This window comes from Ziziphus jujuba, chromosome 10, assembly GCF_031755915.1.
Source record: "Ziziphus jujuba cultivar Dongzao chromosome 10, ASM3175591v1".
Classification (NCBI taxonomy): Eukaryota; Viridiplantae; Streptophyta; class Magnoliopsida; order Rosales; family Rhamnaceae; genus Ziziphus; species Ziziphus jujuba.
This window is the reverse complement of record NC_083388.1, coordinates 23125437-23150355: the sequence shown is the minus strand read 5'-3', so window position 1 is coordinate 23150355 and position 24919 is coordinate 23125437. Positions and strand designations below refer to the sequence as shown.

Sequence of the window (24919 nt, the reverse complement as noted above, 5' to 3'; positions counted from 1 at the left end):
ATAAAAAGATTGATCACCCTCTATATAAAAAGGTTGATCCTTCATTTATAACACATCTAAGATATTCAAGAATCTAAAAATTCTATAAGTAATAAAAGTACTTACATTCTCTCAAACACTCTCTAAGATCTCCTACTTCCTATACTTCCTCTCTAGTTTTCTTAGGTGTACAAGCTTGTGAGCAAAGCTGAATTAATAAAGGACAGAAACAAGCTCGTCAGCAAAGAATAGAAACATGCTTGTCGTCACCAGTTTGAGAGAGAGCTCATTTGCTTGTAGCAAAAGAATTGGACCATGGTTAAATACAATAGCTCAATTGCTTGTAGCAAAAGAATTGGACCATGATTAAACACTGGTTAAGATATAGGGTATTTGAGGCACCTCATGGGTTGTTTTCATGAACTCAGTTCATTCCGGGGTAGTTAAATAATGACAAGCCATCCTGATGGGTGTTAAACATCTTGGACATAGCTTAAGCAGAAAACAAGAAAAATAACTGCAGAAAAGTAGAACTAAATTTATTTCTTTTTCTAAAAATTAAAAGAGAAAAGGAAATTTAAGTAAATATTTATGAAAAAAAAAAAGAAGTTACTAATAATTCTATTTGTTTTTATCTGATTATTTATTTTGTTGCTGGAGCTAAAATAATAAAGTTTGTATTATGGAATTAAATATCCATGCTTTTTTTTGCCATGATTTTGTAAAAATATTAACTATTCTATTCCAATTAAAAAAATTTAATCATAATTAGAATTTGATTTTAAAAAAAACATAATTTGAATTTTATATATATATATATATATATATTTTCTCTAAAGTATTGTAATTTTATATACGCGAAAGAGAGAAAATAATGGCAATAATAAAAGTTTCAATTGGCAATAATAAAGTGAGTCAAAGCATGTCCGAAACAGCGGACATCGCTAAAATAAAATTATTAGTAGAAGAAAACAATTATGATTATATTATTCTAGAACATGTTTTCCATGCCACAACTTAAACAAATTGAGACAGATTTAACTGGAAAAACAAACATAGATTATATAAAATGCAGAAGTCAATAATTTACCACAGGTCAAAGCAAAGAGGACAAAGACGGAGCAGATTGAAGTAGATAACTTTTCCATCTCTAAGAAATATGTGGTCTTTAAGCTTTTGGAGCTTGAGTACTACTTACAGGCATATTTTCATTGTACGTATACGTAGGAATGTATGTATTTTCACCAAAGAATGGATGGATCCACAAATTTAAATTTTCATATTCATCTATAAATTTGATGATTTTTAAAGCTCCCCTTTAGTTATGTAGCGTGAGATCACGTTCCAACAGCTAACAGCAACCGGGAGAAGATTTAACAAAAACAAGAAAGATAAGAAATTAAGCACATCAAGAAAGAATGAAAACTAACAAAAAGAAGAAAAAAAAAAAAAAAAAGAGATATTATAAAAGGGAATTTAATGATCAAAGCTGTTCTGCTTCACTTTATTTCAAATAAATTTACAGACAAAAAATTCCAACCAGACAGCATCTGGGAGACAAGGTTCCAACAATCAACATTAGTGAAACTGAGACCTCAAATTCTTTGTAGGAATCCTGCCATCTCTCCATTTGAGGGGGTGTAAAATTACTCTCTAAATCACTTCATTTTTTCCCACAGCACCTTCATGTAGAGAAAAACAAATAAATACATGGAATATACAAGGAGATAAATAATCAAATATATTTCGAAAAAGCAAAGCCTATTTAAGCCACAATCTCCACCAAGGAGGACTAGTTGCTCTAGGTAGACAAACAACCAACTGAAAAGGAACCATTACCGCGTACAAGATAAAAGGTTGCACCTGTTGAGATAAAAAGGAGTTTGATAGAAATAGTATATTTCACGGGACAAGAAAGCAAGAAAATACTAGAGACTATTAGTGAAAGTTCTATTACTACTTAACATTACAATTATAAGTATTTCCCTGGGAGACCTTAAAGACAAAGAAAAACTTTAAAAAATCATGTATCAGAAACACAATGGCAGAGTTTAAACAGTAGTAATGTGTTTTAAACCCATCATTGGATAATATAAAAAATCATGTATTTCTCAGATAGAAATACTGCATAATTATTCTACAGTGCAGTCCATATAAGTGAGATTATGACAGTTAGGCACTTGTTTGATTGTCAAATTATGAAGTCTTTGAGAAGGAAAAAAGATTTACTGTTGAAGTGAAGTTTGAAGATATGCCAATTTTAAATTGTAAACAATTAAAACTTCTAAGTTAGGTGATTAATTTGGGTTATAAACAAGATTATGGAAGAGTAAAGTTATTGTGTGTAATCCACTTCTTACTTTACTTCCACCATTAGATCGGATACACAACCTTAAATTTTCATATTTATCTATTAATTTGATGATTATTAAAGTTTGTTTTCAGTTATGAAAATTGAAATCATGTTCCAAACAGATAAAAACAAATATGAGAAAAATATAATTGGAACCAGAAAGGAAAGAAATTAGAACATGTCAAGAAAGATTAAAAACTCTGAGCTATTATGCTTCACTCTATGACAAATAAATATATAAACACAATTCCAACCAGACAACATCAGAAAGACAAGATATCAACAGACAATATTTGGGAGATTGAGACCTGAAATTCTTCCTAGGAGTCTTCGAATATCTCCATTTTGATGGTCCAGCAGTGAAGGGACTTAAAACTACTCTATCACTTATTTTTTCCCACAGCACCTTCATATGAAGGAAAACAATTATAAGCAAAACCATGCAAGAAGATCAACAATCAAATGTATTTCAAAACAATACATATGGGGTTAAGTAAAGCCTATTTAAAACCATAATCTCCACCAAGAAGGAAGAGTTGCTCATGACATATTCAAAGGGAACCATTTCTTCGTACAAGGGTTGCATCTATTGAAGGAAAAAAGGTTTGATAGAAACAAAAAAAAAAAAAAAAAAAAAAAAAAAAAAAAAGTATACTTCACAGGATGAGAAAGCATATATTGAACATGTATTCAGAACATGTCATAAATATTTACCTGGGAGACCAAACAGACAAAAAAAAAAAAAAAAAAAAAACCTCAAGAAAATCATGCATTCAGAAACAAAATGGCAGAGTTTAAACAGTTTTATTCATCTATAGCTCTAAATGATTGCAACATGTCTAGACATCACAAATACATTAAACAAGTTAGATTCAACGACTGATAATGAAAACAGTTTCATATTCTTATAAGAAAAACTAGAGATACAACACACATGCATACATACAACTAGTCTAAGATTGACAACAGTTAATCGATCCTACTTCCATGACAATTTCCAAAGATGTTCTTTTAGAAAATGCAAGTGATGAAGTGAATTGCTCACTAGTTCAAAATTAGACCAGTACCATTTATATCTCTTCTTGGAACCACAAGGACAGAGTGCATTTCGACTGATTTGCCCACTCTTAGCCAAATTAGACCTGGCAAGATCCAGTGGCGACGAACCCATCAGTTTTTGCACCTGAAGAAAGCGAAAGACAATAACAATGAGTTTCCAATATAAAAAATCCATAGAAATATTAAGAAAATTAAAAAGGACTAGTTTAACTATACCAAACATGCATGAGTGTGAACATGCTAAAACAGAGTTTTTTTTTTTTTTTTTTTTTTGGCCTAATTCAACAGAAACAGAGTAAACATGAATAATTCCTGAATATGGTATACCATAACTGTATACTGGTTCTGGACTGTTATCTGATAGAACAGTCGTTTTCTAATGCATATAATGGTTGGAAAACATACCTCAGCAATGCTCTTTGGCATTGGTTTCCCTTCTTTCTTCAGACTTTCGAGCTTCTTTTGTGCTTCTCTAGCCCACATAAACTTCGAAAGAGCATTCTCAACATCGGCAATCGAGCAATTACAATGCTTTGCTGCTTCTTGTTTTTGACTGGTTTGGATATTCTAAAAAATATGAAAAACCAACCACGTGACTGAAGAAGAAATGACAAAGTCAAAATTTCCAGAATAACAGAATTAATTAAGCAAAAAAACTAGACTGTTGATTAATAATGAGAGAAACCAAAACCAACCTCTCCAGTGGAATCTAAACCTCCAAGATATCGAATTATTGCTTCTTGTTTCTCAAAAGCGTCAGCAAATGTCGCTTCGCTGCTTCTACCCACTATATATTGCTTGAATGCCCCTACCCTTCTCGCATTCTTCAACTCATCCGCAAAACCTTTGATCAATCATATACATACTAGATAATTCAACAAACAACAAAAAGGGTATACGAAGAATACGCAAATTTAACTGAAAATCACCCCCATTTTCAAAAACTAAATTGGGTTTTACTAATAACAAGCAAGGAAATAAAATAACCAAGCGAATATTAAAAAAAATTAATTAATTAAAAAAAAAATAAAGGTTGAAAAGAGAGAGATCAAATGGACCTACGTAGAAGCGTGAAGGAGTCGGAGCTGATTAATGTGTCTTCTTGAGAGGTCTTTTTTCCGGTAATAACCCCTTTGATTTTGTCCATCCATGAGTTCTGAAGCTGCGCAGTGTAGAAGATAGAACGGCAATGCGACGAAGCAAAAGCACTAAAAGAGAAGGAAGAAAAAAGAAAGTCCGAGTTGTTTTTCTTACACAAAGTGTTTGTAAGTATTCTCGAATAATTCATCTTGGCCCCCCAATTGAAGCTCTATGCTCTTTTCTCACTCACCCTCTCAGATATTAGGGTTTAGCGGACATCAGGGTTTCACAAACTGATATCAGTAAGTGTCATACGTCATCGTTTTGTTCCCTTTGTTAGCTCTTTTGATCATTGCCGATCAGACAACAGTTTATTCACAAATTTTTATTGGAAGGATGTAATTTTATTTATTTTTTTAAATACTAAAACCATAATAAAAATAAAAGTTTTATTATTTATCACTCATAAATATTTTATTTGCATCTTGAGTTATAGAGTAATTATAAAAGCATCTTAAGATTTTTAATAAATAATCTATACCTTCTAATCTTCTCTCTCTTTCTCTCTCTCTCTCTCGTGTTGTTGTTTAAATTATCTTTTTATACTTTTATTAAATTAAATTACTTTTAAATTTTTTGTAATTCTTTTTTGGTAAATTTGCTAGAGTTATTTGGTTACTTTGCTTAAATGCAGATCCTAAAAGAAATGAAGAGACGAAAAAAGGTCTTTTAATCAATGTGATGTGATTATCAAATTAAAGGTTTTTGGTCATAAAGACAAGAACAACAACAATAAAGGTATTTGATGATATGTTGCTTACATTAAAATTTTGAGTACCATGACATTTATATCTAAATCAAAGTGAAGTTCTTGTAAATATTATATTTTTCCAAATTATAATTACCCACTGATTTTTTTTTTTTCTATTGAAAAAATTTATTGTTTTCACTGCTCTAAAAGATCAAAATGGCCATTATCATATGGAAAAAAGTTAAACGTGCCATGTCACACAAACACCATTTCTAGACAACTCGTGGGTAAAATATGCCCATTTGCTTTGGCAGGTGTCCTCTTTTGCATAGACTGAGAAACCGCTATAAAACTCTCCAAAACCTTTAACCCTGGCTGGAGATAATAATATGGAGTTTTTCACAAAGTTATGGTATTTGTTTGGAAGTTAATAATTTCTTGATTGGTCTTAAAACATTCTTAACCTTTCAATTCGAGTAGAAGAAAACAAAAACAACTGTGTTGATTGAACCACCAAAAAAAAAAAAGCCTACAACAAAGCATGATATAGATTTGTACTTCTATTATCAGTTGAACAGTACTCAATTAAAATATGTTTCTTTTCAATATGTATTTAATATACGTATGCATATATAATAGAATGCCCAAATTTGTGAAGAATATTTTGAATAAGATTCTGAAGAAGAACATAGAGAAGATTATGAAAATGTGAACCATGGTAAGGAATACTCTTTTTAGTTAATTATCTATTATCTTGATCCTTCTCTTCTAGGTCCAAGATAGTTTGCTTTTGTGCTTTTGATTCTCATAAATAATCAAGGATGAAATATTTAAGTGAATGCATGAAATTCTAAAGATTTTAGATTAATAAGCAAGGATAGATAAACATATATTAAATATTACATCAATTACTACTGCATGCAAACTCTCTTTCTCTGTCTCTCTTCCTCTCCCTTCTCTCTCTTTTTGTGTTATACTTAACTTTTTATTTTTTATTTTTTTTGATCTTTGTAACAGATTGGCCATAATTGTAAAATGAGCTAGATTTTTTTTTCTTTGGTGATAGTAAAAATAAACTAGACCTTGATAAAATAAACCGTCATCCGCTTTTGCCCTTTTGGGATATCTTTTATACATTCCCCATATATATATATATATATATATATATATATATCTAGTTATTTACACTTCATAGTACTCAGCTTTGCCCAATGTTAAATAACCTATGGTTGGAATTGGTGTGGCACTGTTACGTATTTCCATTTTTATTTACTTATTTATTTAAGTTTCATACATTACTTTTCTTCTTCCTGAATTTTCTTTTTAACAAATAATGAAAATTGCAAGCTCATAAATCATGATTTTACTACTACACCTTTTTTCCCCCCTCATAAATCCAAGCTCCACAAGCATAGGCTAAAGGAAGCTTCAATGTCATATAGATTCTTAACTTGTTTCTCGTTCTTTTAACTTTCAGACATACCAATTCCAGTTCCCCAAATTAAAATATATTGTTTTAAGGGGATCTACCTCTCTGATTCATAAAATTCAATAACATCTTAAACTTAATTACAATATTTATTTTTCCCCTTAATTAAAATATGTCGTGATAAATATTGTCAACTATATTCTGGTGTAATGCATTAGAAAGCTTGAGATCATGCAACCCTTAATTTCCTTCAGTATTAACTTGGAAGCCATTGATTGGAGCGTGATTATGAGATCCTATATAAGAGATTAATTGAATTTCCTTTTGTGAGGAAATTTATAATATTTATTGCATAGCTACAAGATTTAGTGCAAATCCAAAAATGGAAAATATGTGTCATACAAATGGCACCTTTGCTCATAGCTTGCTTTCAACATCAGAAAACCCAAACGAAAATTGGCTTTACCTCTAACGACCATCAGCTTTACCATACCAACTATGAGAGGGACTATACTATTAATCTATCCCATTCACATTCTCACAGCTATTTCCATGCCGGCTGTGGTTTTGACAATCGAGACCTCTTTGAAGAAGCCAATAATGTGATAGGTGGATCATTATCATTAAGCCTATCCTCAGAACCAAAGTCGGCCATACTTGTACAACTACTGATAATACCAAAAGGCGTTTCACGTGCTGCTTACAGCTAAGGAGTACAGACAGAAGAGCCCATACATTCTTATATTCTAGTGATGATGCAGAAACTGAAGGAAATGGTTCAGAAGGTCTGTTGCCTTGAAGTTCCCAATACTACGTGAAGCTTTTTGGGTATTAGTATTGATGGAAGACGACTAGCTAAGTAGCTATCAATCAGGCAGTGTTCATGTTGAGACAAGATCTTTTGGGTGGGTTTGCAATGGATACAGGTTGTCCTTACTCTTTTCTTGTTGAAACTGCATATGGGATTTTGAAAGCAGGAAAAGTTCAGTACTTCATGCTAAGGTATCAACGGCATGCTCTGCCTGGTCCACCAAAGGCGGTGAGGTTTGACCTTTGCTATACAAAAACCAAGGGGAAGTTATAGTCTCCATTCATTAACATACCACTTTTGAAGGAGAAGCTAATCTGGTGCTGGATTCTGATGCTGTTTTTGAAACTTTTGGAAGAGTTTTCTGCATGGCAATTTCTTCTATTAGCAATGTTTAACACAGCATCTTCGGTGCATTTTTGCGGGCCAATTATCGATTCTTGTTCGGTGTTAGTCAAAATATTGTCTTCTGTACCAGAGATATGCAAAGTACATAGGTAATGAAATTGAATGGAATTAAAGTTAAGTTAGCCTTTTTTTTTTTTTTTTCTATGCAAAGTAAAATTAGCTTTTCCCCTTGGTTTGCTTAATTGGTCCTATAAATTGTAAGTTTCACTGGAATTAGCATCATTTGGTATCTGCATAGGTTATGGTTATTACATGAACAATGTGCTTTTCATGGAAGAATTATGTCTGCTACTTTCATAATGAAACAAAACAAAATCTGCTCCATGCAGACAGAACTTCTAGCTATTATTATGTTCCATTTTTATTTTCTAAATATTCTTTTAGACAAATAATTAAATTAAAATCTTTTGCACTTTTGTTTGGTTCCGTGAAAACTTCCAAGCTGCACACATAGCCTAAAGGAAACTTCAATGTCAGAGATCCTTGACTTGTTTCTCTGTTCTTTTATCTTGCTTCATTAAGTCCAATGAAAACTTAAAATTTTTATTGTGAATTTAAAGACAGTGATATTTGGATCATAATTAAAAAAATTATTATTCCTTAAAATGAGATAGCTTATATTAGTAAAATTTAATTTTTCTCAGCATTAAGCTGGGTGACCATTTATTTACAGTGCAGTTAGGAGGTCTTATATGGAACACAAATTAATTTCCTCCTTTTTGTGAAAGGACACTCATTGCAGATCTGAAAGAAAGATCAACTAACCGTGATCGGCTTTACCATACCGTTAATTATTGTGAGAGGAACAATATTATTAGCTTTTCTCATTCACATGCTCATATCCTCTTCATGCCTATTGAGAACCAGAACTTGAGCGAATCAATCTCATCCCAGTTGATTCACTATTATTTCCTAAAAATCTCACCCTTGAAGAGAAACATCAAAGCCTGGCTGAAATATCAACAGCACGTGTTGTGCATCTAAAATCATGAATGAGTTTTTCCACTCCCATTAGCCCAACAGAAGATGAATGTTATATATTTTCCCCTTAAACGCAGCCAAGATGGATATTATATATCCCAAATGTATATAGGCTCAAAACTGTACTCACCCTACTTGGTTGTAGATTCAGGTAGCGATGAAACTTGGGTTCAATGTGAAGGATACATCAATTTCTTTCCTATAAGATAAGGAAATTTCAAGTACCGACAGCCCTCTTCATACCATAATCTACATTGCAATCACCCACTTTGTGGTCCAAATATCTGTGAGAATAATCAAAGTATATATAACAATAGGTACATCAGTGGAAGCGTCAAGGGTTGGCTTTCTACTGATAGCTTCACAATCTCAGGCAATAGTAAAAATAATAACAATAATGTCCAAAACTACATGGTAAATGTATCTTTGGTTTTTGGGTGTGGTTTTGACAATCAAAATCTGAAATTTCAAGGACACGATAATGTGATAGGTGGAATTTTAGGCCTAGCCTCAGGACCAAGGTTCATCCTCGTACAACTAACTGAACAGACCTAAAGTCATTACTGCTTACAACCATGGAGCCTACAGAGTGGAGGCTATACATTACAGATAGCAGGAAATGGTTCAAGAAGAGTATAAACCGCTGGTCTGTTTTCAGGAATTCCTAGATACTTTGTGAAGCTTTTGGCTCTAAGTATTGAAGGAAAGCTGTTGTCTATTGATCCAGCAGTGGGTGGGCTTGCAATAGATTCAGGTTTTCCTTACACTTATCTTGTCGAAACTGCATATGGGACTTTGAAATCAGCAATGGTTCAGTACTTTAGGCAAAGATATCAACGGCATCCTTTACCAGTACCACCACAGGGATTGACATTAGATCTTTGCTACACAAAACCAAGAGGAAATTGTAGTCTTCCTTCATCAACATACCACTTTGACGGAGCTAATTTGGTGCTGAATTCTGAGACTGTTTTTTGATATTTTTGGAAGTATTTTTCTGCAAGGCAATATTTCCTGTCAGCGATGATGGACCGAGCATCCTGGCCGCATTTCAGCAGGCAAATTATCGTTTCTTGTTTGATGTTGGTCAAAATACAACGTCATTTGCACCAGAGGCAAGCAAAGTTTATAAGCAATAAAATAAAAATTTGATTAGCCTTTGTTTTAGTTCAATTAAGTCAAAATCATTAGCTTCCTGACAGAATTAGTAAAATACTCCATCACTTGAGGGAACTGGCAATCTTAATGGCAGAAAGAAAGTCTACTAGCGGTTACACAGTGAAAGATTGCAAATAACTTCTTTGATATTACCAACAAATTGCTTCTCAAAGAAGAATTCAATTTTACTACTTCTAGAATGAAACAGAAACAATAATCGCTCACCAAAATCTGCTGCTGATAATTACTTTTTTCAAAGAGAAGTAATCAAATTTCAGTTGATTGATGAACAGGCAGCACCTTCCATCCATCAATAGCCAGAGAGGTTCGAAACAAACTAATAACTGCTCTTTCTCTTGTTTCACACTCTAGAAGAAAGGCACTTTCCAAGTTTATTAAGCTTATTGCCTACATTTCAGAACCAATGATCTGCAACAGGGATATATAGCTTTTGACCTCGATATATATGATACAAGCTCCTTTGCTTCTAGCTTTTTGGATATCATTTAGACATTACTAGGTATAGTAGTAGACTTCTCAGTATTAGTTCACACAGTTTTACTCAACTTGCCCATTGTTTTCCTACAACCTTGTTTTTGGAATTTTGATACTACTAAAGAAAAAATAATAATAAAAGAGAGCAAGAGTTATGGTGGCACTCTCACATATTCCTATGAAACATAGAGATGTACATGTTCCTTTTTATTTTTATATTACATTTTTATTTTCTACATAATTTTCTTTTAAACAAATAAGAAAATTAAAATCTTTTAAACATTATTTTTCCTTTTCCCTAAAAGGAATCGAAGCTCCACTTGCATAGCTCAAAGCAAACTTCAACATCACAGATTCCTATTGTTTCTCAACTTTTCCGTTTATATGGTTTGATTAAGGGGATCTCCCTCTTTGATTCATAAAATTCTTAATGACATCTTAAACTTATCTCAACATTTATTGTCCCCTTAATTAAAATATGTTGTAATAAATGTCGTTAATTATATTTCAGTGTAATGCATAAAAAGCTTGAGGTCAGGCAACCTTTAATTTCTCTCGGCATTCACTTGTAAACCATGAATAATAATATGCGATCCTAATATAAGAGGTTAATTAAATTCCTCTTTGTGAAGGACATTTATTGCAAAGCTGTAATAAATTAGATCAAGTGCTCATCCAAAAATGGAAAATAAGTGTTATACAAATACCACCTTTACTCATGGTGTGCTTCACCATCAAAAGCAAACAAAAAAAGGCTTCACCTCTGGCAATCATAAACGTTAACATACAAATTATGAGAGGAACTTTGTTACTAGCCCTTCTTTTTCACATTATCACAGCCACTTCCATGTCCATTAAGAATCAGAGCTTGAGAATCTGTTAGAGTTTGTGACCCGAATTCTTGTTGACCCGACCCGAAAAGCTCGCGGTGCGACCCATTTGGTGAAACTAAATTTTAGAGAAAAAATGTATGGACCTGTTCAATTTTAGGGTTTCTTCTGTACTATATATATATCTGTATTTTTGTTCGGCCGTCATTGGGGTTTTTAGGGTATCTCGAAATTTGGCTCACCTTGTACAAATCTTTCGATATTGAATTTGCTTCTCTCTGCCCGTGGTTTTTCCCGTCAAGGGTTTCCACGTAAACTGTGTGTTTGTTCTTCGCTTTTTTTGTTTCCGTTGCTATTTGTTTTTCTCCCAATTACGTAACAGAATCAAACTCATCCCAGTTGATTCACTACTCTTCCCTGCAAGTCTCACCCTTGAAGAGAAACATCAAAGACTCTTTGAAATATCCAGAATCCGGGCTCTCAATCTCAAATCATCAATAATGAGTTCGTCATCTCCAATTAACTCAACAGAAGAAGATGAGCTACCGATGAAGAACTCAGCAAATGCGATACATACTTCTGTTCAACGCAATCAAGCAGGATTTTACTTGTCCCAAATTTTAATAGGCCCAAGACAATACTCACCCTACTTGATAGTGGATCCAGGCAGTGATGATACATGGGTTCAATGTGAAGGTTGCATCAATTGTTTACCTTTAAGATATGGAAACTTCAGATACCAACAATCTTCTTCATTCCATACTTTACCTTGTAATCACCCTCTTTGTGTTCCAAATATCTGTGAGAATTAATCGATGTATCTACAACAATAGGTACCTGAGAGGAGGCAGTAAAGGTTGGGTTTCAACTAATATATTCACATTCTCAGGCAGTGCTACTAGTACTACTACTGATAATGATGCCCAAAACATGGTGAATGTGCCTTTGGTTTTTGGGTGTGGTTTGGATAATCAAGATCTGTTTGAAGGAGCCGATAATGTGATAGGTCGTTTATTAGGATTGGCCTCGGGACAAAGGTCCAACCTTATGCAGCTAGCTGATCAGACCAAAAGGCGTTTCACCTACTGCTTACAACCATGAAGCACACAGAGAGGAGACTATACATTCTTATATTTTGGTGATGATGCAAAGATAGCAGGAAGTGGTTCAAGAAGGGTACAAACAACAGGTCTCTTGCCTGGAATTCCTAGACACTATGTGAAGCCTATGGGTATTAGTATTGAAGGAAGGCTATTGGCTATCAATCCGGCAGTCTTCAGGTTGAGACCGAACCTCACCGGTGGTTTTGTGATGGATTTGGGTTGTCCTTACTCTTTGCTTGTTGAACCTGCATATGGGATTTTGAAAGCAGAAATGGTTCAGTACTTTATGCAAAGATATCAATGGCAACCTCTGCCTGGTTAACCGCAAGGGGTGAGGTTTGACCTTTGCTATACAAAACCAAGGGGAAGTTATGGTCTCCCTTCATTGACATTCCACTTTGATGGAGGAGCTAATCCGGTGCTGAATTTTGATGCTGTTTTTGAAACTTTTGGTAGAGTTTTCTGCATGGCAATGTTGGAACTAGCATCTTTGGTGCGTTTCAACAGGCGAATTATCGCTTCCTGTTTGATGTTAGTCAAAATACAATGTCTTTTGTACCAGAGATATGCCAGGTGTATAGGCAATGAAATTGAAAGAAATTAAAGTTCAATAAAAAAAATTTCAATTGAATTAGATATACCCTATAATTCTCTTATTTGCTAGTTGAAATTGATCCATTTTTACTGTTTCTGTTTTTCTTGCTAAAAGTTATTTGGCTTGCTTGGATACAGATCTAAAAAAGAAAAAAGACCCAAAACAAAAAAAAGAAAGTCTTTCAAATTAAAGGTATTTGGCTATTTGTTAGTTGCATTAAATTTTGAGTACCATGACATTTATATCTAAATCAAAGTGAAGTTCTTGGTAAATATTATATTACTCCAAAATCACCCAGTAATCGCTTTCTATTATTATTAATAAAATTATTGATTTCATTGATCTGGGAAGGCCAAATGTCTGTACAATAGACTGTGGCCGGTATCACATAGAAAAAGTTAAACCTGCCGTGTAGAACTTCCACGTCAACAAACACCTCAATTTCTAGACAACTTGTGGACAAATATGCCCATTTACGTCTACAGATGTTCCCCATGTTCCCTTTTGCATAGACTGGGAAACCGCTATAAACCCTTTCTTCTTAAGATTGGGGGGTCTTTATAAGCCCTGGTTGGACCACGCTGTTCTCTTCTCTCTCTACCCGACCTTTCTCTCAGACCCAGCGGCACAGAGAGAAGAGGTAATTATAGAGCTTTGACTGGTTACTCCATGAACAAAAACTCTATATTTGCTCGCTCAAGTTTGATACTGAAAAACTTATTCAATCGGATATTTGTTTGAAGTGGATGCTGATCTGAGAATATTGTTTGATTTTGTAGGTGTGTTTTGGGAGTAGGAAAAATGCTTCTGTTATTTGAGACTCCTGCTGGTTTTGCCCTTTTCAAAGTATTGGATGAAGGGAAGCTCTCCAAAGTTGAGGTTTTTATCATCTCCAAAACTTTTTCTGTATTGTATTCGTATTACCTTTTAGTGCTAAGCCTGGGGGTTGGTTGAGGGAAGTATGACAAGGGTAGTGTTTTTAGCATCTATAATTTAGTATTTCCCATTGTTGGTTTTTACCAATATCTACAAAAGTTTGTGCTTTGTTAGATTTTGGTGATAAGAATCGTGAGGTTTTGAATTTTCAATCAGGGTATTCTTCTTTTAGCTTCAAACAGGTGTTTATATCTTTTTCTATTCTTTTTTTTTTTTCTCATAATTTATGCTGCAGGATTTGTGGAAGGATTTCTCTAGTTCCGACTCAGCCAGAAAGGTAATCTCTCTCTCTCTCTCTCTCTCAGATACAAAAAAATGGTTTTTGTATAATGAATCTCCAATTGGTAGGCCAGAGTTATTTCTAAATGATTGTATCTTTTCTTCAGTTTGGTTTAGCTTTTGTGATCTTAGCATTAAAGTCATGTTAGTCTACATTCTGCAAGAATAGCTGTTTGGTTTGAGTCTAATTGCTTTTTGGTATCAACATTAGGTGGTAGAGCTGAAAGCTTTTTCCAAGTTTGAAAATACATCAGAAGCTTTGGAAGCCGCAACCCTGTTGATTGACAGCAAACCAAGTAAGGGGCTGCGGAAGTTCTTGCGTGCTCATTGTGATGGTGAGAAATTGGCTGTGGCAGATTCGAAGCTTGGAAACATCATTAAGGAAAAACTGGTCTGCTACTCATATGTTCTATTAAAACTTCTTTTCCAGTTTAGCATTACTATGAAAGCTTTTATTGAATTTGAATAAGGAGAAATTGGTCATCTATGATTGATTCACTTTGATTTATTTTCATTTTTTAAAGTTTGTGCATTTCATGTTATGCAGAAAATAGAATGTGTTCATGACAATGCTGTTATGGAGTTGATGAGAGGAGTGAGAAATCAGCTGACCGAACTCATATCAGGTCTAGCAGTTCAAGATTTAGCACCAATGAGCTTGGGCTTATCTCATAGCCTCTCTAGATACAAGCTGAAGTTCAGTGCTGATAAGGTATGTTTCTCTCTTCTTATGTCTTATAAAATCTTCCAATTGAGAAAATTTTTAATTTGTATTTATGTTTTTAGGTTGATACAATGATCATTCAAGCCATTGGTTTGCTTGATGATCTTGATAAAGAGCTGAACACCTATGCAATGAGAGTCCGAGAATGGTTTGGTTGGCATTTTCCAGAGCTTGCTAAGATTGTACAGGACAACATCCTTTATGCCAAGACAGTGAAGCTGATGGGTAACCGCGTAAATGCTGCAAAGCTTGATTTCTCTGAGGTAGAGTTGGTGGTTTCTTTTTATTTTGTTGTTAATGTGGATTTTCCTGTTTGTGATGTTGGAAAACCCATATCTAATTCATTCAATCATAGTGTTTGTCTTATGTCTTATCTTTCCGTACATGGTTAAGTCTAAACATTCATTACTGTCTTTCTTTTGTGAGCTAGAAAGTACAAGAATGACTGATCTCCTCAATTTGAAATTGAGCAACCATAATGCCATTTGTATTCGTATATCAATTTGTATGAAAATAGAGATGAGACTAATTGACATGTATCTCGTTATTTCATTGTTGAAATATCATAGATATTACCCGACGATGTTGAGACAGAATTGAAGGAAGCAGCTATGATCTCCATGGGAACTGAAGTTAGTGACATTGATTTGATCAACATCAAAGAACTCTGTGACCAAGTACTCTCTCTTTCAGAGTACAGAGCTCAACTTTATGATTACTTAAAAAGTAGGATGAATACCATTGCCCCGAATTTGACTGCTCTTGTTGGAGAGCTAGTTGGTGCTCGCCTCATTGCTCATGGGGGTAGCTTGTTGAACCTTGCAAAGCAGCCTGGGAGTACGGTTCAGATTCTTGGGGCTGAAAAGGCTCTCTTTAGAGCTCTAAAGACCAAACATGCAACTCCTAAATATGGTCTTATTTACCATGCATCACTTATTGGTCAGGCAGCTCCAAAGCTGAAGGGAAAAATTTCAAGGTCACTTGCTGCAAAAACTGCACTGGCAATTAGATGTGATGCTCTTGGAGATAACCAAGATAACTCAATGGGACTAGAGAATCGAGCCAAGGTACTTTTTGTTAAGATACATGCTGCCTCCTGTTTGTTTTTACCAAAAATTTTGCTCACAGTAACTGCTATTTGCGCAGCTTGAGGCACGGTTGAGGAATCTTGAGGGAAGAGAATTGGGTCATTTTGCTGGATCAGCTAAAGGAAAACCTAAGATAGAAGTCTATGATAAGGATCGGAAGAAGGGAACTGGTGCCTTGATAACTGCTGCTAAGGCAAGATGTTTATTCCGTGTGTTTTACTTAGTTAACCTTCTTCAGTGTATAATATTTGACTCTTATGTTCCATGCAGACCTATAATACTGCAGCAGATTCCGTACCTGGACAATCAACAAGTAATTCTGCTCAGCATCAAGAAGAAGCAATCCCAAAGAAGAATGCTGCAGTAACAGCGGAGGAGGCTCCTGAAACAGGTAAAGATAAAAAAGAGAAGAAGAAAAGGAAGAAGAAGGCTGATGATGAGGAAACCGCATTGCCTGATGGAAATGCCAATGCACAAGAAGAAGATAAAAAAGACAAGAAGAAAAAGAAGAAGAAGAAGAAGGCTGATGACGAGGACACCGCTGTGCCTGAGGGAAATGCCAATGCACGAGAAGAGGAAGAAGAGCTCGGGAGGAAGAAAAAGAAGAAACATTCAGCCAAGAATGTTCAGGTACAGGATGTCATTGAAGATGTCGAACAGGCAGAGAAGAAGAAGAAGAAAAGAAAACATACTGAAGAAGAAGAATCTGAAACACCCATTAAGAAAGATAAGAAGAAGAAGAAGAAGAAAAGTGAGGATTGAGAAGTATCAAAAAGTTGTAATGACTGGTAACCCAACAATTTTGGTTTATTTAAGACAGTTGTTCTATATGTAAAAATTTTCTTGTTGGTGTATTCCTTTGGTTTTTCAAGCTATTGTGGTGGCTGTTGAGATGGTAGATAGCTTTCTGGTAAATTGAGAGGGCAGACAGTTGCTCTGGCAATCATCCATACCAATTTCCTTCTTAAAGATTTACTTTTTGCAAATCTAATTATCTTGGGTTTCAAAGCTAAGAATATTTTTCTTCTTGATGCGTGGGCAGACAGATTTTTGTTTTTGATCATTTTGGTTTTTGTTTTACGTCAAAGGTAAAATGTTTCATAGAACCTTTGATCCGGAATTAGAATTGACTCTGCATCATCTGGAACTAAATAAGCTTCGTGGTCTTGATTTCAATTAGAATCCACATATGGAATTAGAACCGGGCTCCCCCATGATCGTGATTTTTTTGTGAGACTTGGAAGTCTTTTTATAAGTCTTACATTCTTTCTTCATGACCTCTGAAATAATATAATCTCCCTCTAAGCTCTTTTTGTTTCTTTGTTTTTTTGGTTTAATTAATCTCTCTATTTGGATTGAATAAGTTGGTAGAATCTGATTTGACTTTTTAAATCTTATGGATCACCGAATAAGGCTTAGTTAGGTAATGAGAAGCTTTGAAATCAATTATGAAAGAATTTTGGACCATTTAAGTATTTGATCAAATTTTAATGAGATTGATTATTTGAGAAATTAATTTCTAAAATCAAGTAGAAGGGTAATTTTTAAAATCTAGTTCTTTTATAATTAAGATGAATAAATTTAAATTTCTAAATTATTTTTTTTATTTTCTTAATTTTAAACTGAGCTTAATTTATTAAAATTTTAATGAGATTGGTTATTTGAGAAATTAATTTTTAAAATCAGGTAGAAGGGTAATTTTCAAAATCTAATTCTTTTATAATTAAGATGAATAAATTTAAATTTCTAAATTACCCTTTTTTATTTTTCTGATTTTAAGCGAGCTTAATTTATCAAATTTGGTTCAACACTTGATAAAAATAGAAAGTTTCAAAAGGTTTTGATTCTATTTACTACCGGTGGCGGTGCTTGCTGTCTATTTTTTTTTTTTTTTAACTGATTTCATGCTTTCAGATATTTTTTGCTTTTCGATAGATTTGAATTCAGCACAAGAAACGTAGATGAGATTGCTCTTACCAACTGATTCATCTCTGCTTGCTGTTTATTTGTTTATTTCTTTTTCAACATTTATTTCTGTTAGATACGTATATGAAATGAATTAATATTAAATGTAAACCGAAAGTTTAAACAAATTTTATTATTATATATATATATATATATATATATATTTTTTTTTTTTTGTTTCGTTGAGGATTCACTAAAAGTAAGGATTATTACATATATACATATAAATAAACTCACAAAAAGTATAAGCCCCGTATATTCCTATTTTTATTTGTGTTTTTTTTTTTTTTTTTTTTTTTTTTTTTTTTTTTTGGGAAAAGAATGAATGAAGTAGCAATTTTACTTGCCAGTGAATTTAGACCTTAATTAGCATCCATTTCTTGAAAAAAATAATCTATCAAATAAGAATTTAATTATATTTTTAAAAAAATTGAATTATCATTTTATTTTCTTCTAGATCAATCTATAATTTTCCTAGCTCCCCATTTGGCATATGAGAATATTATATTTCCGGAATTTATAGGGCACGGAATTGTGTCATAATCAAGGTTGAGTTCTGAGAGCCGTACAAAGCATATATAATATGGATAAATATATATTATATATATATTTTTTCATCAAAGAAAAAGAAACGAAACCAGACTTTGCAGTAAAAAATAAAAAATAAAAAACAAATGATAATGAGAAGGGGAAAAAACACACAAATAGGCCCGTCAATTTGGGAATTAAAATCCAAGTTCAGAGAGAGAGAGAGAGTTGTAGAGTTTGACTTGTGAAAATTGGAAGATCTGCTGCTGTTCCTTTTATTCGTCCTCTTGTCTGAGAGCCAGAAAAGACGGCCATCATCATAAAGACCCATAACAGGAGAGACCCATACCAAAACAAAAACACTACCGAACTTACTATCTCTCTCTTCAAAATCTACCAATCAAAAATTCAGATTCAATCACTGTGAGTATTAACTCTTTCTCTTTGTTTCTGTTCAATAGCAATATACCATCTTTATTTTTTATTTTTTTTCTTTTCCTTTTTTTTTTTTTCCTTAATATCCTTTGAATCACCTGGTTTCCCCATCTATCACTTTCTCTCTTGTAAAAACTGCCACTTTATGTGGAAATCTAATTGTTTTCTTCCTTTCTCTTTGTACCCAGATCGATTTTTTTTTTTTTTTTTAACTTTATTGTGTTCTTAGAAGAAATCCCAGATCATCTATACCTGAACTTCCAATTTTCAGCCTCTTTTATTTTATTTTTCTTTTTAGCAAAATTATGGATAGTTTTTTTAAGTTATAATTACTGGGTTTCTGAGTATAATCCTGTTTTAGTGATTGGATTGATTTATGATTTGCTTTGTGCTTGTTCGTTGCATATCACACGTGGTTGAGACAGTTGAATATTGAGTTGTTTGATTTGTGAAAGTATTTAAAGCATGTAAGTTGATTAGTTGATTGATTTTGTAGTGATTAGTTGGTAAGTAAAGAGTTTTTGGATAGGTCATGTTGAGCAATGAGGCTTAGATTCAAGAAATGGGTTGTGTGATTGGACGAGAGGTATCCTCAGGTGTAGTCTCTGAGTCTAAAGAGGAGAAGAGGGATTTGAGTGTAGAATCCAATAGAAAGGTGGATGATGTTCCAGTGACGAATACAAGAAGTAAGACTCTTGACGTTCCTGATGGTGGGACTGAGACCCAGAAGGAGGAAAAGGGTGATGGGGTTCAGCGGCCATCAAGAGGGGAAAGAAGGAGGTCCAAACCCAACCCAAGGTTGAGTAATCCACCCAAGCATTTGCGTGGGGAACAGGTTGCAGCTGGGTGGCCACCCTGGCTCACGGTGGCATGTGGGGAGGCACTCAATGGATGGATTCCACGGAAGGCAGATACGTTCGAGAAAATTGATAAGGTGGGTGGTTTTATTTCATTAGAACTTCAGTTCTACGATATTCTTAATTGCTAGTGTAGAACAATGTGGCAACAATAGTTTTGAAATTAATGATGAAAAAATAATGCATAATTTCGTTTGGTTCACTTAAAATGAAATCTAAACAGGGAGAGGCCCAGTGTTTGGCATGGATATTTTATGATATAGCAAAAAAGTTAATGAATTTTCTATCATATACAATTTTGCTTTCTCTTTTTGGTCCTTTTTAACTGTGACTTCTTTTTAAATGCCAGATTGGGTCTGGGACCTACAGTAATGTGTATAAAGCTAAAGATATGTTGACGGGTAAAATTGTTGCTCTAAAGAAGGTCCGATTTGACAATTTGGAACCTGAAAGTGTAAAGTTTATGGCTAGAGAAATCATAATTTTGCGGAGACTGAATCATCCTAATGTTGTAAAGCTGGAGGGATTGGTTACGTCGAGGATGTCTTGTAGTTTGTACCTGGTTTTTGAGTACATGGAGCATGACTTAGCCGGACTTGCTGCAAGCCCAGAAATCAAGTTCACAGAGTCTCAGGTCAGCCCAGGATCACCTTCAAAGTTGAATTCTTGGTAACATTTGATGCATGTGTGTGAGCAGCAATTACACTGGTATTCCATTTATCTAACATGCATCACATTACAGGTCAAATGTTACATGCAACAACTATTGTCTGGACTCGAGCATTGTCACACTCATGGTGTCCTTCATCGTGATATAAAAGGGTCAAATCTTCTTATTGACAATGGGGGGGTGCTTAGGATTGCTGATTTTGGATTGGCTTCTTTCTTTGATCCAAACCACAAACATGCCATGACTAGTCGGGTAGTGACTCTATGGTATCGACCCCCTGAGCTTCTTCTTGGGGCTACTGATTATGGTGTTGGTGTGGATCTTTGGAGTGCAGGCTGTATTTTAGCGGAGTTATTGGCTGGGAAACCCATAATGCCTGGTCGTACAGAGGTAGGTACTTAATTTTCTTGTTTTAATTTATAAGTTACCTTCTTCTTCATTTGTAACATTGGAAGTCAACTTTCGGATCCAGCTTACTTTTTCCTTTGCTTGTCTAGTTCATAAAGGTTTATTGGTTTAATATATTTGAGAGATTGAGATATAACATGGAGTAGATCCTAGGGTCTTATGAAAGGGTATGCAAGAGCAAATGTGTTGTGTAGTAAACATTAGTCTTAGGTTAATAACCTCAGCAGAATGTTGTTGTTGTTAGTTCCTTCTGCTCTTGTAATGGCATTAGGTGTTTGGTTTTATGGGATGGTAGCTTGTGTGATGCATGCTTTTCCTATGATTCATGCTTGATTATGGTGTAACATGCTCTGGTTTGCCTTGGCTTCATCTCTAGGATTCTATGTTCCTTAACGCTCTTCTTTGGTGTTATGGAGTTTACTTTGTACATTTTTGATTCATCAGGATGTGTATTGCTGGTTGTCTTCCACTCAATTTTGATGCTTTTAAGTTTGAGAATGCTGAGCATAGCCTTCTTATTCAATGTATTTCTATCATAGATATGTAATTGCCTATTGTGGTGTGTGTCTAATATCATTACTGGTCATATAGGTGGAGCAACTACATAAAATATACAAACTATGTGGCTCACCAACAGAGGAATATTGGAAAAAAGCAAAGTTGCCAAATGCAACCTTATTTAAACCTCGAGACCCTTACAAAAGATGCATAAAAGAAACCTTTAAAGATTTCCCGCCATCTTCACTGCCCCTTATTGATACTCTTCTTGCAATTGATCCTGCAGAACGTAAAACTGCTACAGATGCGTTAAGAAGTGAGGTGAATGGTGACATTTTATGATTGATAGCTTTTGAATTTTACGACTGATTCTTATCAATAATTTGTCTCTTGATTTTTTATTTTGCAATCCCGTGACCTTCATTTTATCCATTCTCCACTCTTTCTCAGTTCTTCATGACAGAGCCTTATGCTTGTGAACCTTCAAGCCTCCCGCAGTATCCTCCAACAAAGGAAATTGATGCAAAACGTCGGGATGATGAAGCTCGGAGGTATAGATGCTTTAAACTTCTCTTTATTATGAATTTCTGATGCCTGGTTATCTTTTAGTTTTTGCATTTGTTTTACAAATTATCCAACATTGCTTAAAGGCTTCAGTGCAACTAGTTTAATCCTTTCAGCAAGGACTCTCTCTCTCCCCCCCCCCCCCCCCCCCCAAAAAAAAAACCATGTTTTGTTTAAAATGCAAAAGGCAAATCTGTATGTTTATGTTGCTAAACAACAGATGTGATATCTGTAGGTCAAAATCATTGGTTGGCAAGCCAGTTTAGCAACACTGGTGTCCCTTTATGTTTGTTGTATATCAGCAATTCATATATTGTTTTCGATTTTTCTGTGGCAGTTTTTTCTATTGTTGAAAATTGACTATGTAGTCCTTATTTTGTTGCCTTGCATGGTTGTGGATAATGCTCATAAATAACACGCGACAAGCATCATTTGTGTGATTGTGCAGGCTAAGAGCTGCTAATAAAGCCCACGCAGACAATGCAAAGAAAACACGGACTCGTGAACGTGCTGTTAGGGCTATGCCTGCTCCGGAAGCCAATGCTGAACTTCAATACAATATTGATGTATGTCTGATAAGTTGCTTCTGTGTATCATCATTATTGTTTAATTTTTTTTGGTGCTTCCATTTATAGAAGATAGTTCCATCTTATGGTATCCTATACAAAAGGTTAACCATGAAAGTTATTTAGCATTTTGTAGAAAATACATGTGAGATTGTCATTGCTCCTATTTTTGTGCCCTTATTGTCCTTTTGGAGCTAAAGTTGACACTTAACAAATGGCATTTTAAAATTGTTACTTGTTTCATACAGATACAATTATGATACTCAAAAAAGTTCTTTGGTGGTTGCCAAAACTCTTCTTAGTTTGATCTGTTATCTTGACTAATAAATTCTGTTCCCTTCCCCCTTGAAGCTGGCTGGGAAACCTGAATCATAACAGAAGAATCTGCTGTCATGAGATTTTTTCCTTTTTTACAATGTTTAAAGGTTTGATAAGTAATATATGCAAAGGGCTCATTTAGATTTCATGGATTTGAGAAAGTAAATAAAATAGCGAAGAAAAAAAGAAAACTGAACTTGTAACTTTTTGGGTCAGTAAAGAGATTGAATTTGTTCAAATTTGTATGAAACTAAGCTTCTTGGACATGCCTCGCTTTAGCATACTACATGAAGCAATTTTTTTGTTCAAATTTGTATGAAAGTAAGCTCCTTGGACATGCCTCGCTTTAACATACTACATAAAGCAATTTTGACCTTGTTTATTTATTATGCCTAGGCTTGTGAGTTGTCATTGAATATTAAGTTTTGAGTTACAGTTATAATTCACATGTTGGTTTCCATCTGAAACAGAGAAGGCGTCTAATTACACATGCAAATGCAAAGAGCAAAAGTGAGAAGTTTCCTCCACCACACCAGGATGGGGCAGTTGGCTTTCCCGTGGGAGCTTCACATCATATTGACCCTGCAGTTGTTCCTCCTGATATCCCATTCAGTTCAACCTCGTTCACTTACTCGAAAGGGCCGGTACAAACTTGGTCAGGTCCATTGGTAGACTCTTCTGCAAATGGTCCTTCAAGACGGAAAAAACACGCTGCAGGTGATACACGATCCCATGCAGGAACCCATAGAGATAAATATGATGATGCTAGGGTTAAAGGAAAGAGAAGCATGGCTTAAAACTCTGGATTGCTGCGTCGAATGGTGCAGATGAACAATCAAAAGCAGCCCAGCTTCTTCTCAAACTAGGTGTAATTGTTTTGTGGAAAGTTGAGGGATAAGAAAAAGCAATTTTTCCTATTTATAACCACTTTCCCCCCCCCCCCCCCCCCCCCCCCCCCCCCCCTCCCTTCTCTTTTTTATATTTCTTCTTTTTCTTCTCTTCAAAAATAAATTTTTTCTGTACAATTTGTTGGATGGTGAGGTATTGCCCCTGTCATGTATATGTCGATTCTTTATCTTTTGAGCTTGTGATGCTAAAAACTTAAATACTTTTGAGAATAGTAAAAAAAAAAAAAAAAAATTTAATATCGAAACGAGAGCTGCTTTTGTTCTTCTTCTTCTTCTTCTTCTTCTTATCATTATTTTATTTTTTTCATGGTTTTCTGTCCTGTCAGATTAGCACCCTACATCTCTTCTCTCTGTTCATGTTTTTTAACAGGTCATATTTTCGAAAGGGTCAGATTTTGTCTGCAAAATAGGTTGATGGGTGTTTCTTCCATGCAACCTATGTGCATGACATGTCTATTTGTAATTGAATCTGATACTGGTTGATGGGTGTTTGTTCCATGCAATCCGTGTGCATGACATGTCTATTTGTAAGTTTTTCCCCATTCTTTGCACAGAGAGAAGGTATTTAGTTCAAATTGCTAAGTTCTAGAGTTTAGATTTGAAGACGGGACAATCTTTCATTTTATAGCCTTTACCAATCTGGGTTTAAAGTTTTTTAGTGCTGCCTAAAAAAATATTTTCAAAGAATTCCACGAGAATGCTAGATATGCTCTGCCAAAAGCATGGAAGCAAAAGAAAATAAAAAACAAAACATGGAAGAGAATTTATGCCTATGCAAGAAAGCTGTCCACATCAGCATTGTGTGGCTGGGAAGTGCTTTCTGATGCTGACAACAAGGCCAATATTTATTTTATACATATATAATTTATATTTTCTTAAGGTGAAAAACAAAGAAAGTAGGAGAAGACGTATATTGTCTGTTGCATGTTTCATAGTCTTATAGGTTGGTTTAGTCTGTTCTCCAGGTGTTGAAATCTAATTGGAACTGAATTATAGCAACCAAAGTAACTAAAAAAGTGTGGTTTAAAAATGAATATTTTTGAAAATCAACAATCAACTTAAATTTCAGAGACGGTGAAGAATCTCATAAAGAAAGCCCTTTTTCTCATCGATTTTTTTTTTTTTTTTTTTTCAAGTGGTTACCAC

General features: G+C 34.3%; 3 protein-coding genes across 7 annotated transcripts; 2 read left to right on the top strand and 1 right to left on the bottom strand.

The window, feature by feature from the left end:
* Positions 1 to 1418: 1418 nt before the first annotated feature.
* Positions 1419 to 4799, bottom strand: LOC107412259 (uncharacterized). Of its 4 annotated transcripts, none has more exons than XR_007239376.2 (6): positions 4454 to 4798; positions 4087 to 4235; positions 3797 to 3958; positions 3400 to 3515; positions 2641 to 2738; positions 1419 to 1842 (listed from the first exon to the last, which is right to left on the bottom strand). XR_007239376.2 is itself a non-coding variant. In XM_016019992.4 (5 exons), exons 1-5 carry the CDS (start codon positions 4677 to 4679, stop codon positions 1643 to 1645), a joined length of 672 nt encoding a protein of 223 aa, XP_015875478.1. In that variant the 5' UTR covers positions 4680 to 4799; the 3' UTR covers positions 1419 to 1642. The 4 variants fall into 4 exon arrangements, 2 of the variants coding, with proteins under 2 accessions (XP_015875478.1, XP_048325263.1); XR_007239374.2 differs by having other exon boundaries at positions 1419 to 1661; XM_016019992.4 differs by lacking the exon at positions 2641 to 2738 and having other exon boundaries at positions 1419 to 1661; positions 4454 to 4799.
* Positions 4800 to 13513: 8714 nt separating this feature from the next.
* LOC107427098 (probable nucleolar protein 5-1) lies at positions 13514 to 16910 on the top strand. The gene is made up of 9 exons (XM_048468862.2): positions 13514 to 13669; positions 13809 to 13908; positions 14201 to 14242; positions 14456 to 14635; positions 14792 to 14956; positions 15031 to 15231; positions 15538 to 16035; positions 16115 to 16249; positions 16327 to 16910. The coding sequence occupies exons 2-9, from the start codon at positions 13831 to 13833 to the stop codon at positions 16816 to 16818; spliced, it is 1791 nt and encodes a 596-aa protein (XP_048324819.2). The 5' UTR covers positions 13514 to 13669; positions 13809 to 13830; the 3' UTR covers positions 16819 to 16910.
* Positions 16911 to 18678: 1768 nt separating this feature from the next.
* LOC107406242 (probable serine/threonine-protein kinase At1g54610) lies at positions 18679 to 24041 on the top strand. Of its 2 annotated transcripts, none has more exons than XM_048468516.2 (8): positions 18679 to 18972; positions 19514 to 19918; positions 20191 to 20475; positions 20584 to 20901; positions 21511 to 21738; positions 21868 to 21968; positions 22430 to 22547; positions 23336 to 24041. In XM_048468516.2, the coding sequence occupies exons 2-8, from the start codon at positions 19547 to 19549 to the stop codon at positions 23660 to 23662; spliced, it is 1749 nt and encodes a 582-aa protein (XP_048324473.2). In that variant the 5' UTR covers positions 18679 to 18972; positions 19514 to 19546; the 3' UTR covers positions 23663 to 24041. The 2 variants fall into 2 exon arrangements, with proteins under 2 accessions (XP_048324473.2, XP_048324472.2); XM_048468515.2 differs by having other exon boundaries at positions 19481 to 19918.
* The last annotated feature ends 878 nt before the right edge of the window (positions 24042 to 24919 follow it).

Excerpts from the sequence above, each read along its gene's own strand:
- LOC107412259 (XM_016019992.4), bottom strand. The coding sequence starts at position 4,679 with ATGAATTATTCGAGAATACTTACAAACACTTTGTGTAAGAAAAACAAC. Across the intron at positions 4,236-4,453 it reads CGACTCCTTCACGCTTCTAC|GTTTTGCGGATGAGTTGAAG; the intron begins GTAGGTCCATTT and ends GATTGATCAAAG. Across the intron at positions 3,516-3,796 it reads TGCCAAAGAGCATTGCTGAG|GTGCAAAAACTGATGGGTTC; the intron begins GTATGTTTTCCA and ends CGCTTTCTTCAG.
- LOC107427098 (XM_048468862.2), top strand. The coding sequence starts at position 13,831 with ATGCTTCTGTTATTTGAGACTCCTGCTGGTTTTGCCCTTTTCAAAGTA. Across the intron at positions 15,232-15,537 it reads CAAAGCTTGATTTCTCTGAG|ATATTACCCGACGATGTTGA; the intron begins GTAGAGTTGGTG and ends GAAATATCATAG. Across the intron at positions 16,036-16,114 it reads GACTAGAGAATCGAGCCAAG|CTTGAGGCACGGTTGAGGAA; the intron begins GTACTTTTTGTT and ends CTATTTGCGCAG.
- LOC107406242 (XM_048468516.2), top strand. The coding sequence starts at position 19,547 with ATGGGTTGTGTGATTGGACGAGAGGTATCCTCAGGTGTAGTCTCTGAG. Across the intron at positions 20,902-21,510 it reads TAATGCCTGGTCGTACAGAG|GTGGAGCAACTACATAAAAT; the intron begins GTAGGTACTTAA and ends CTGGTCATATAG. Across the intron at positions 21,969-22,429 it reads CGGGATGATGAAGCTCGGAG|GCTAAGAGCTGCTAATAAAG; the intron begins GTATAGATGCTT and ends GTGATTGTGCAG.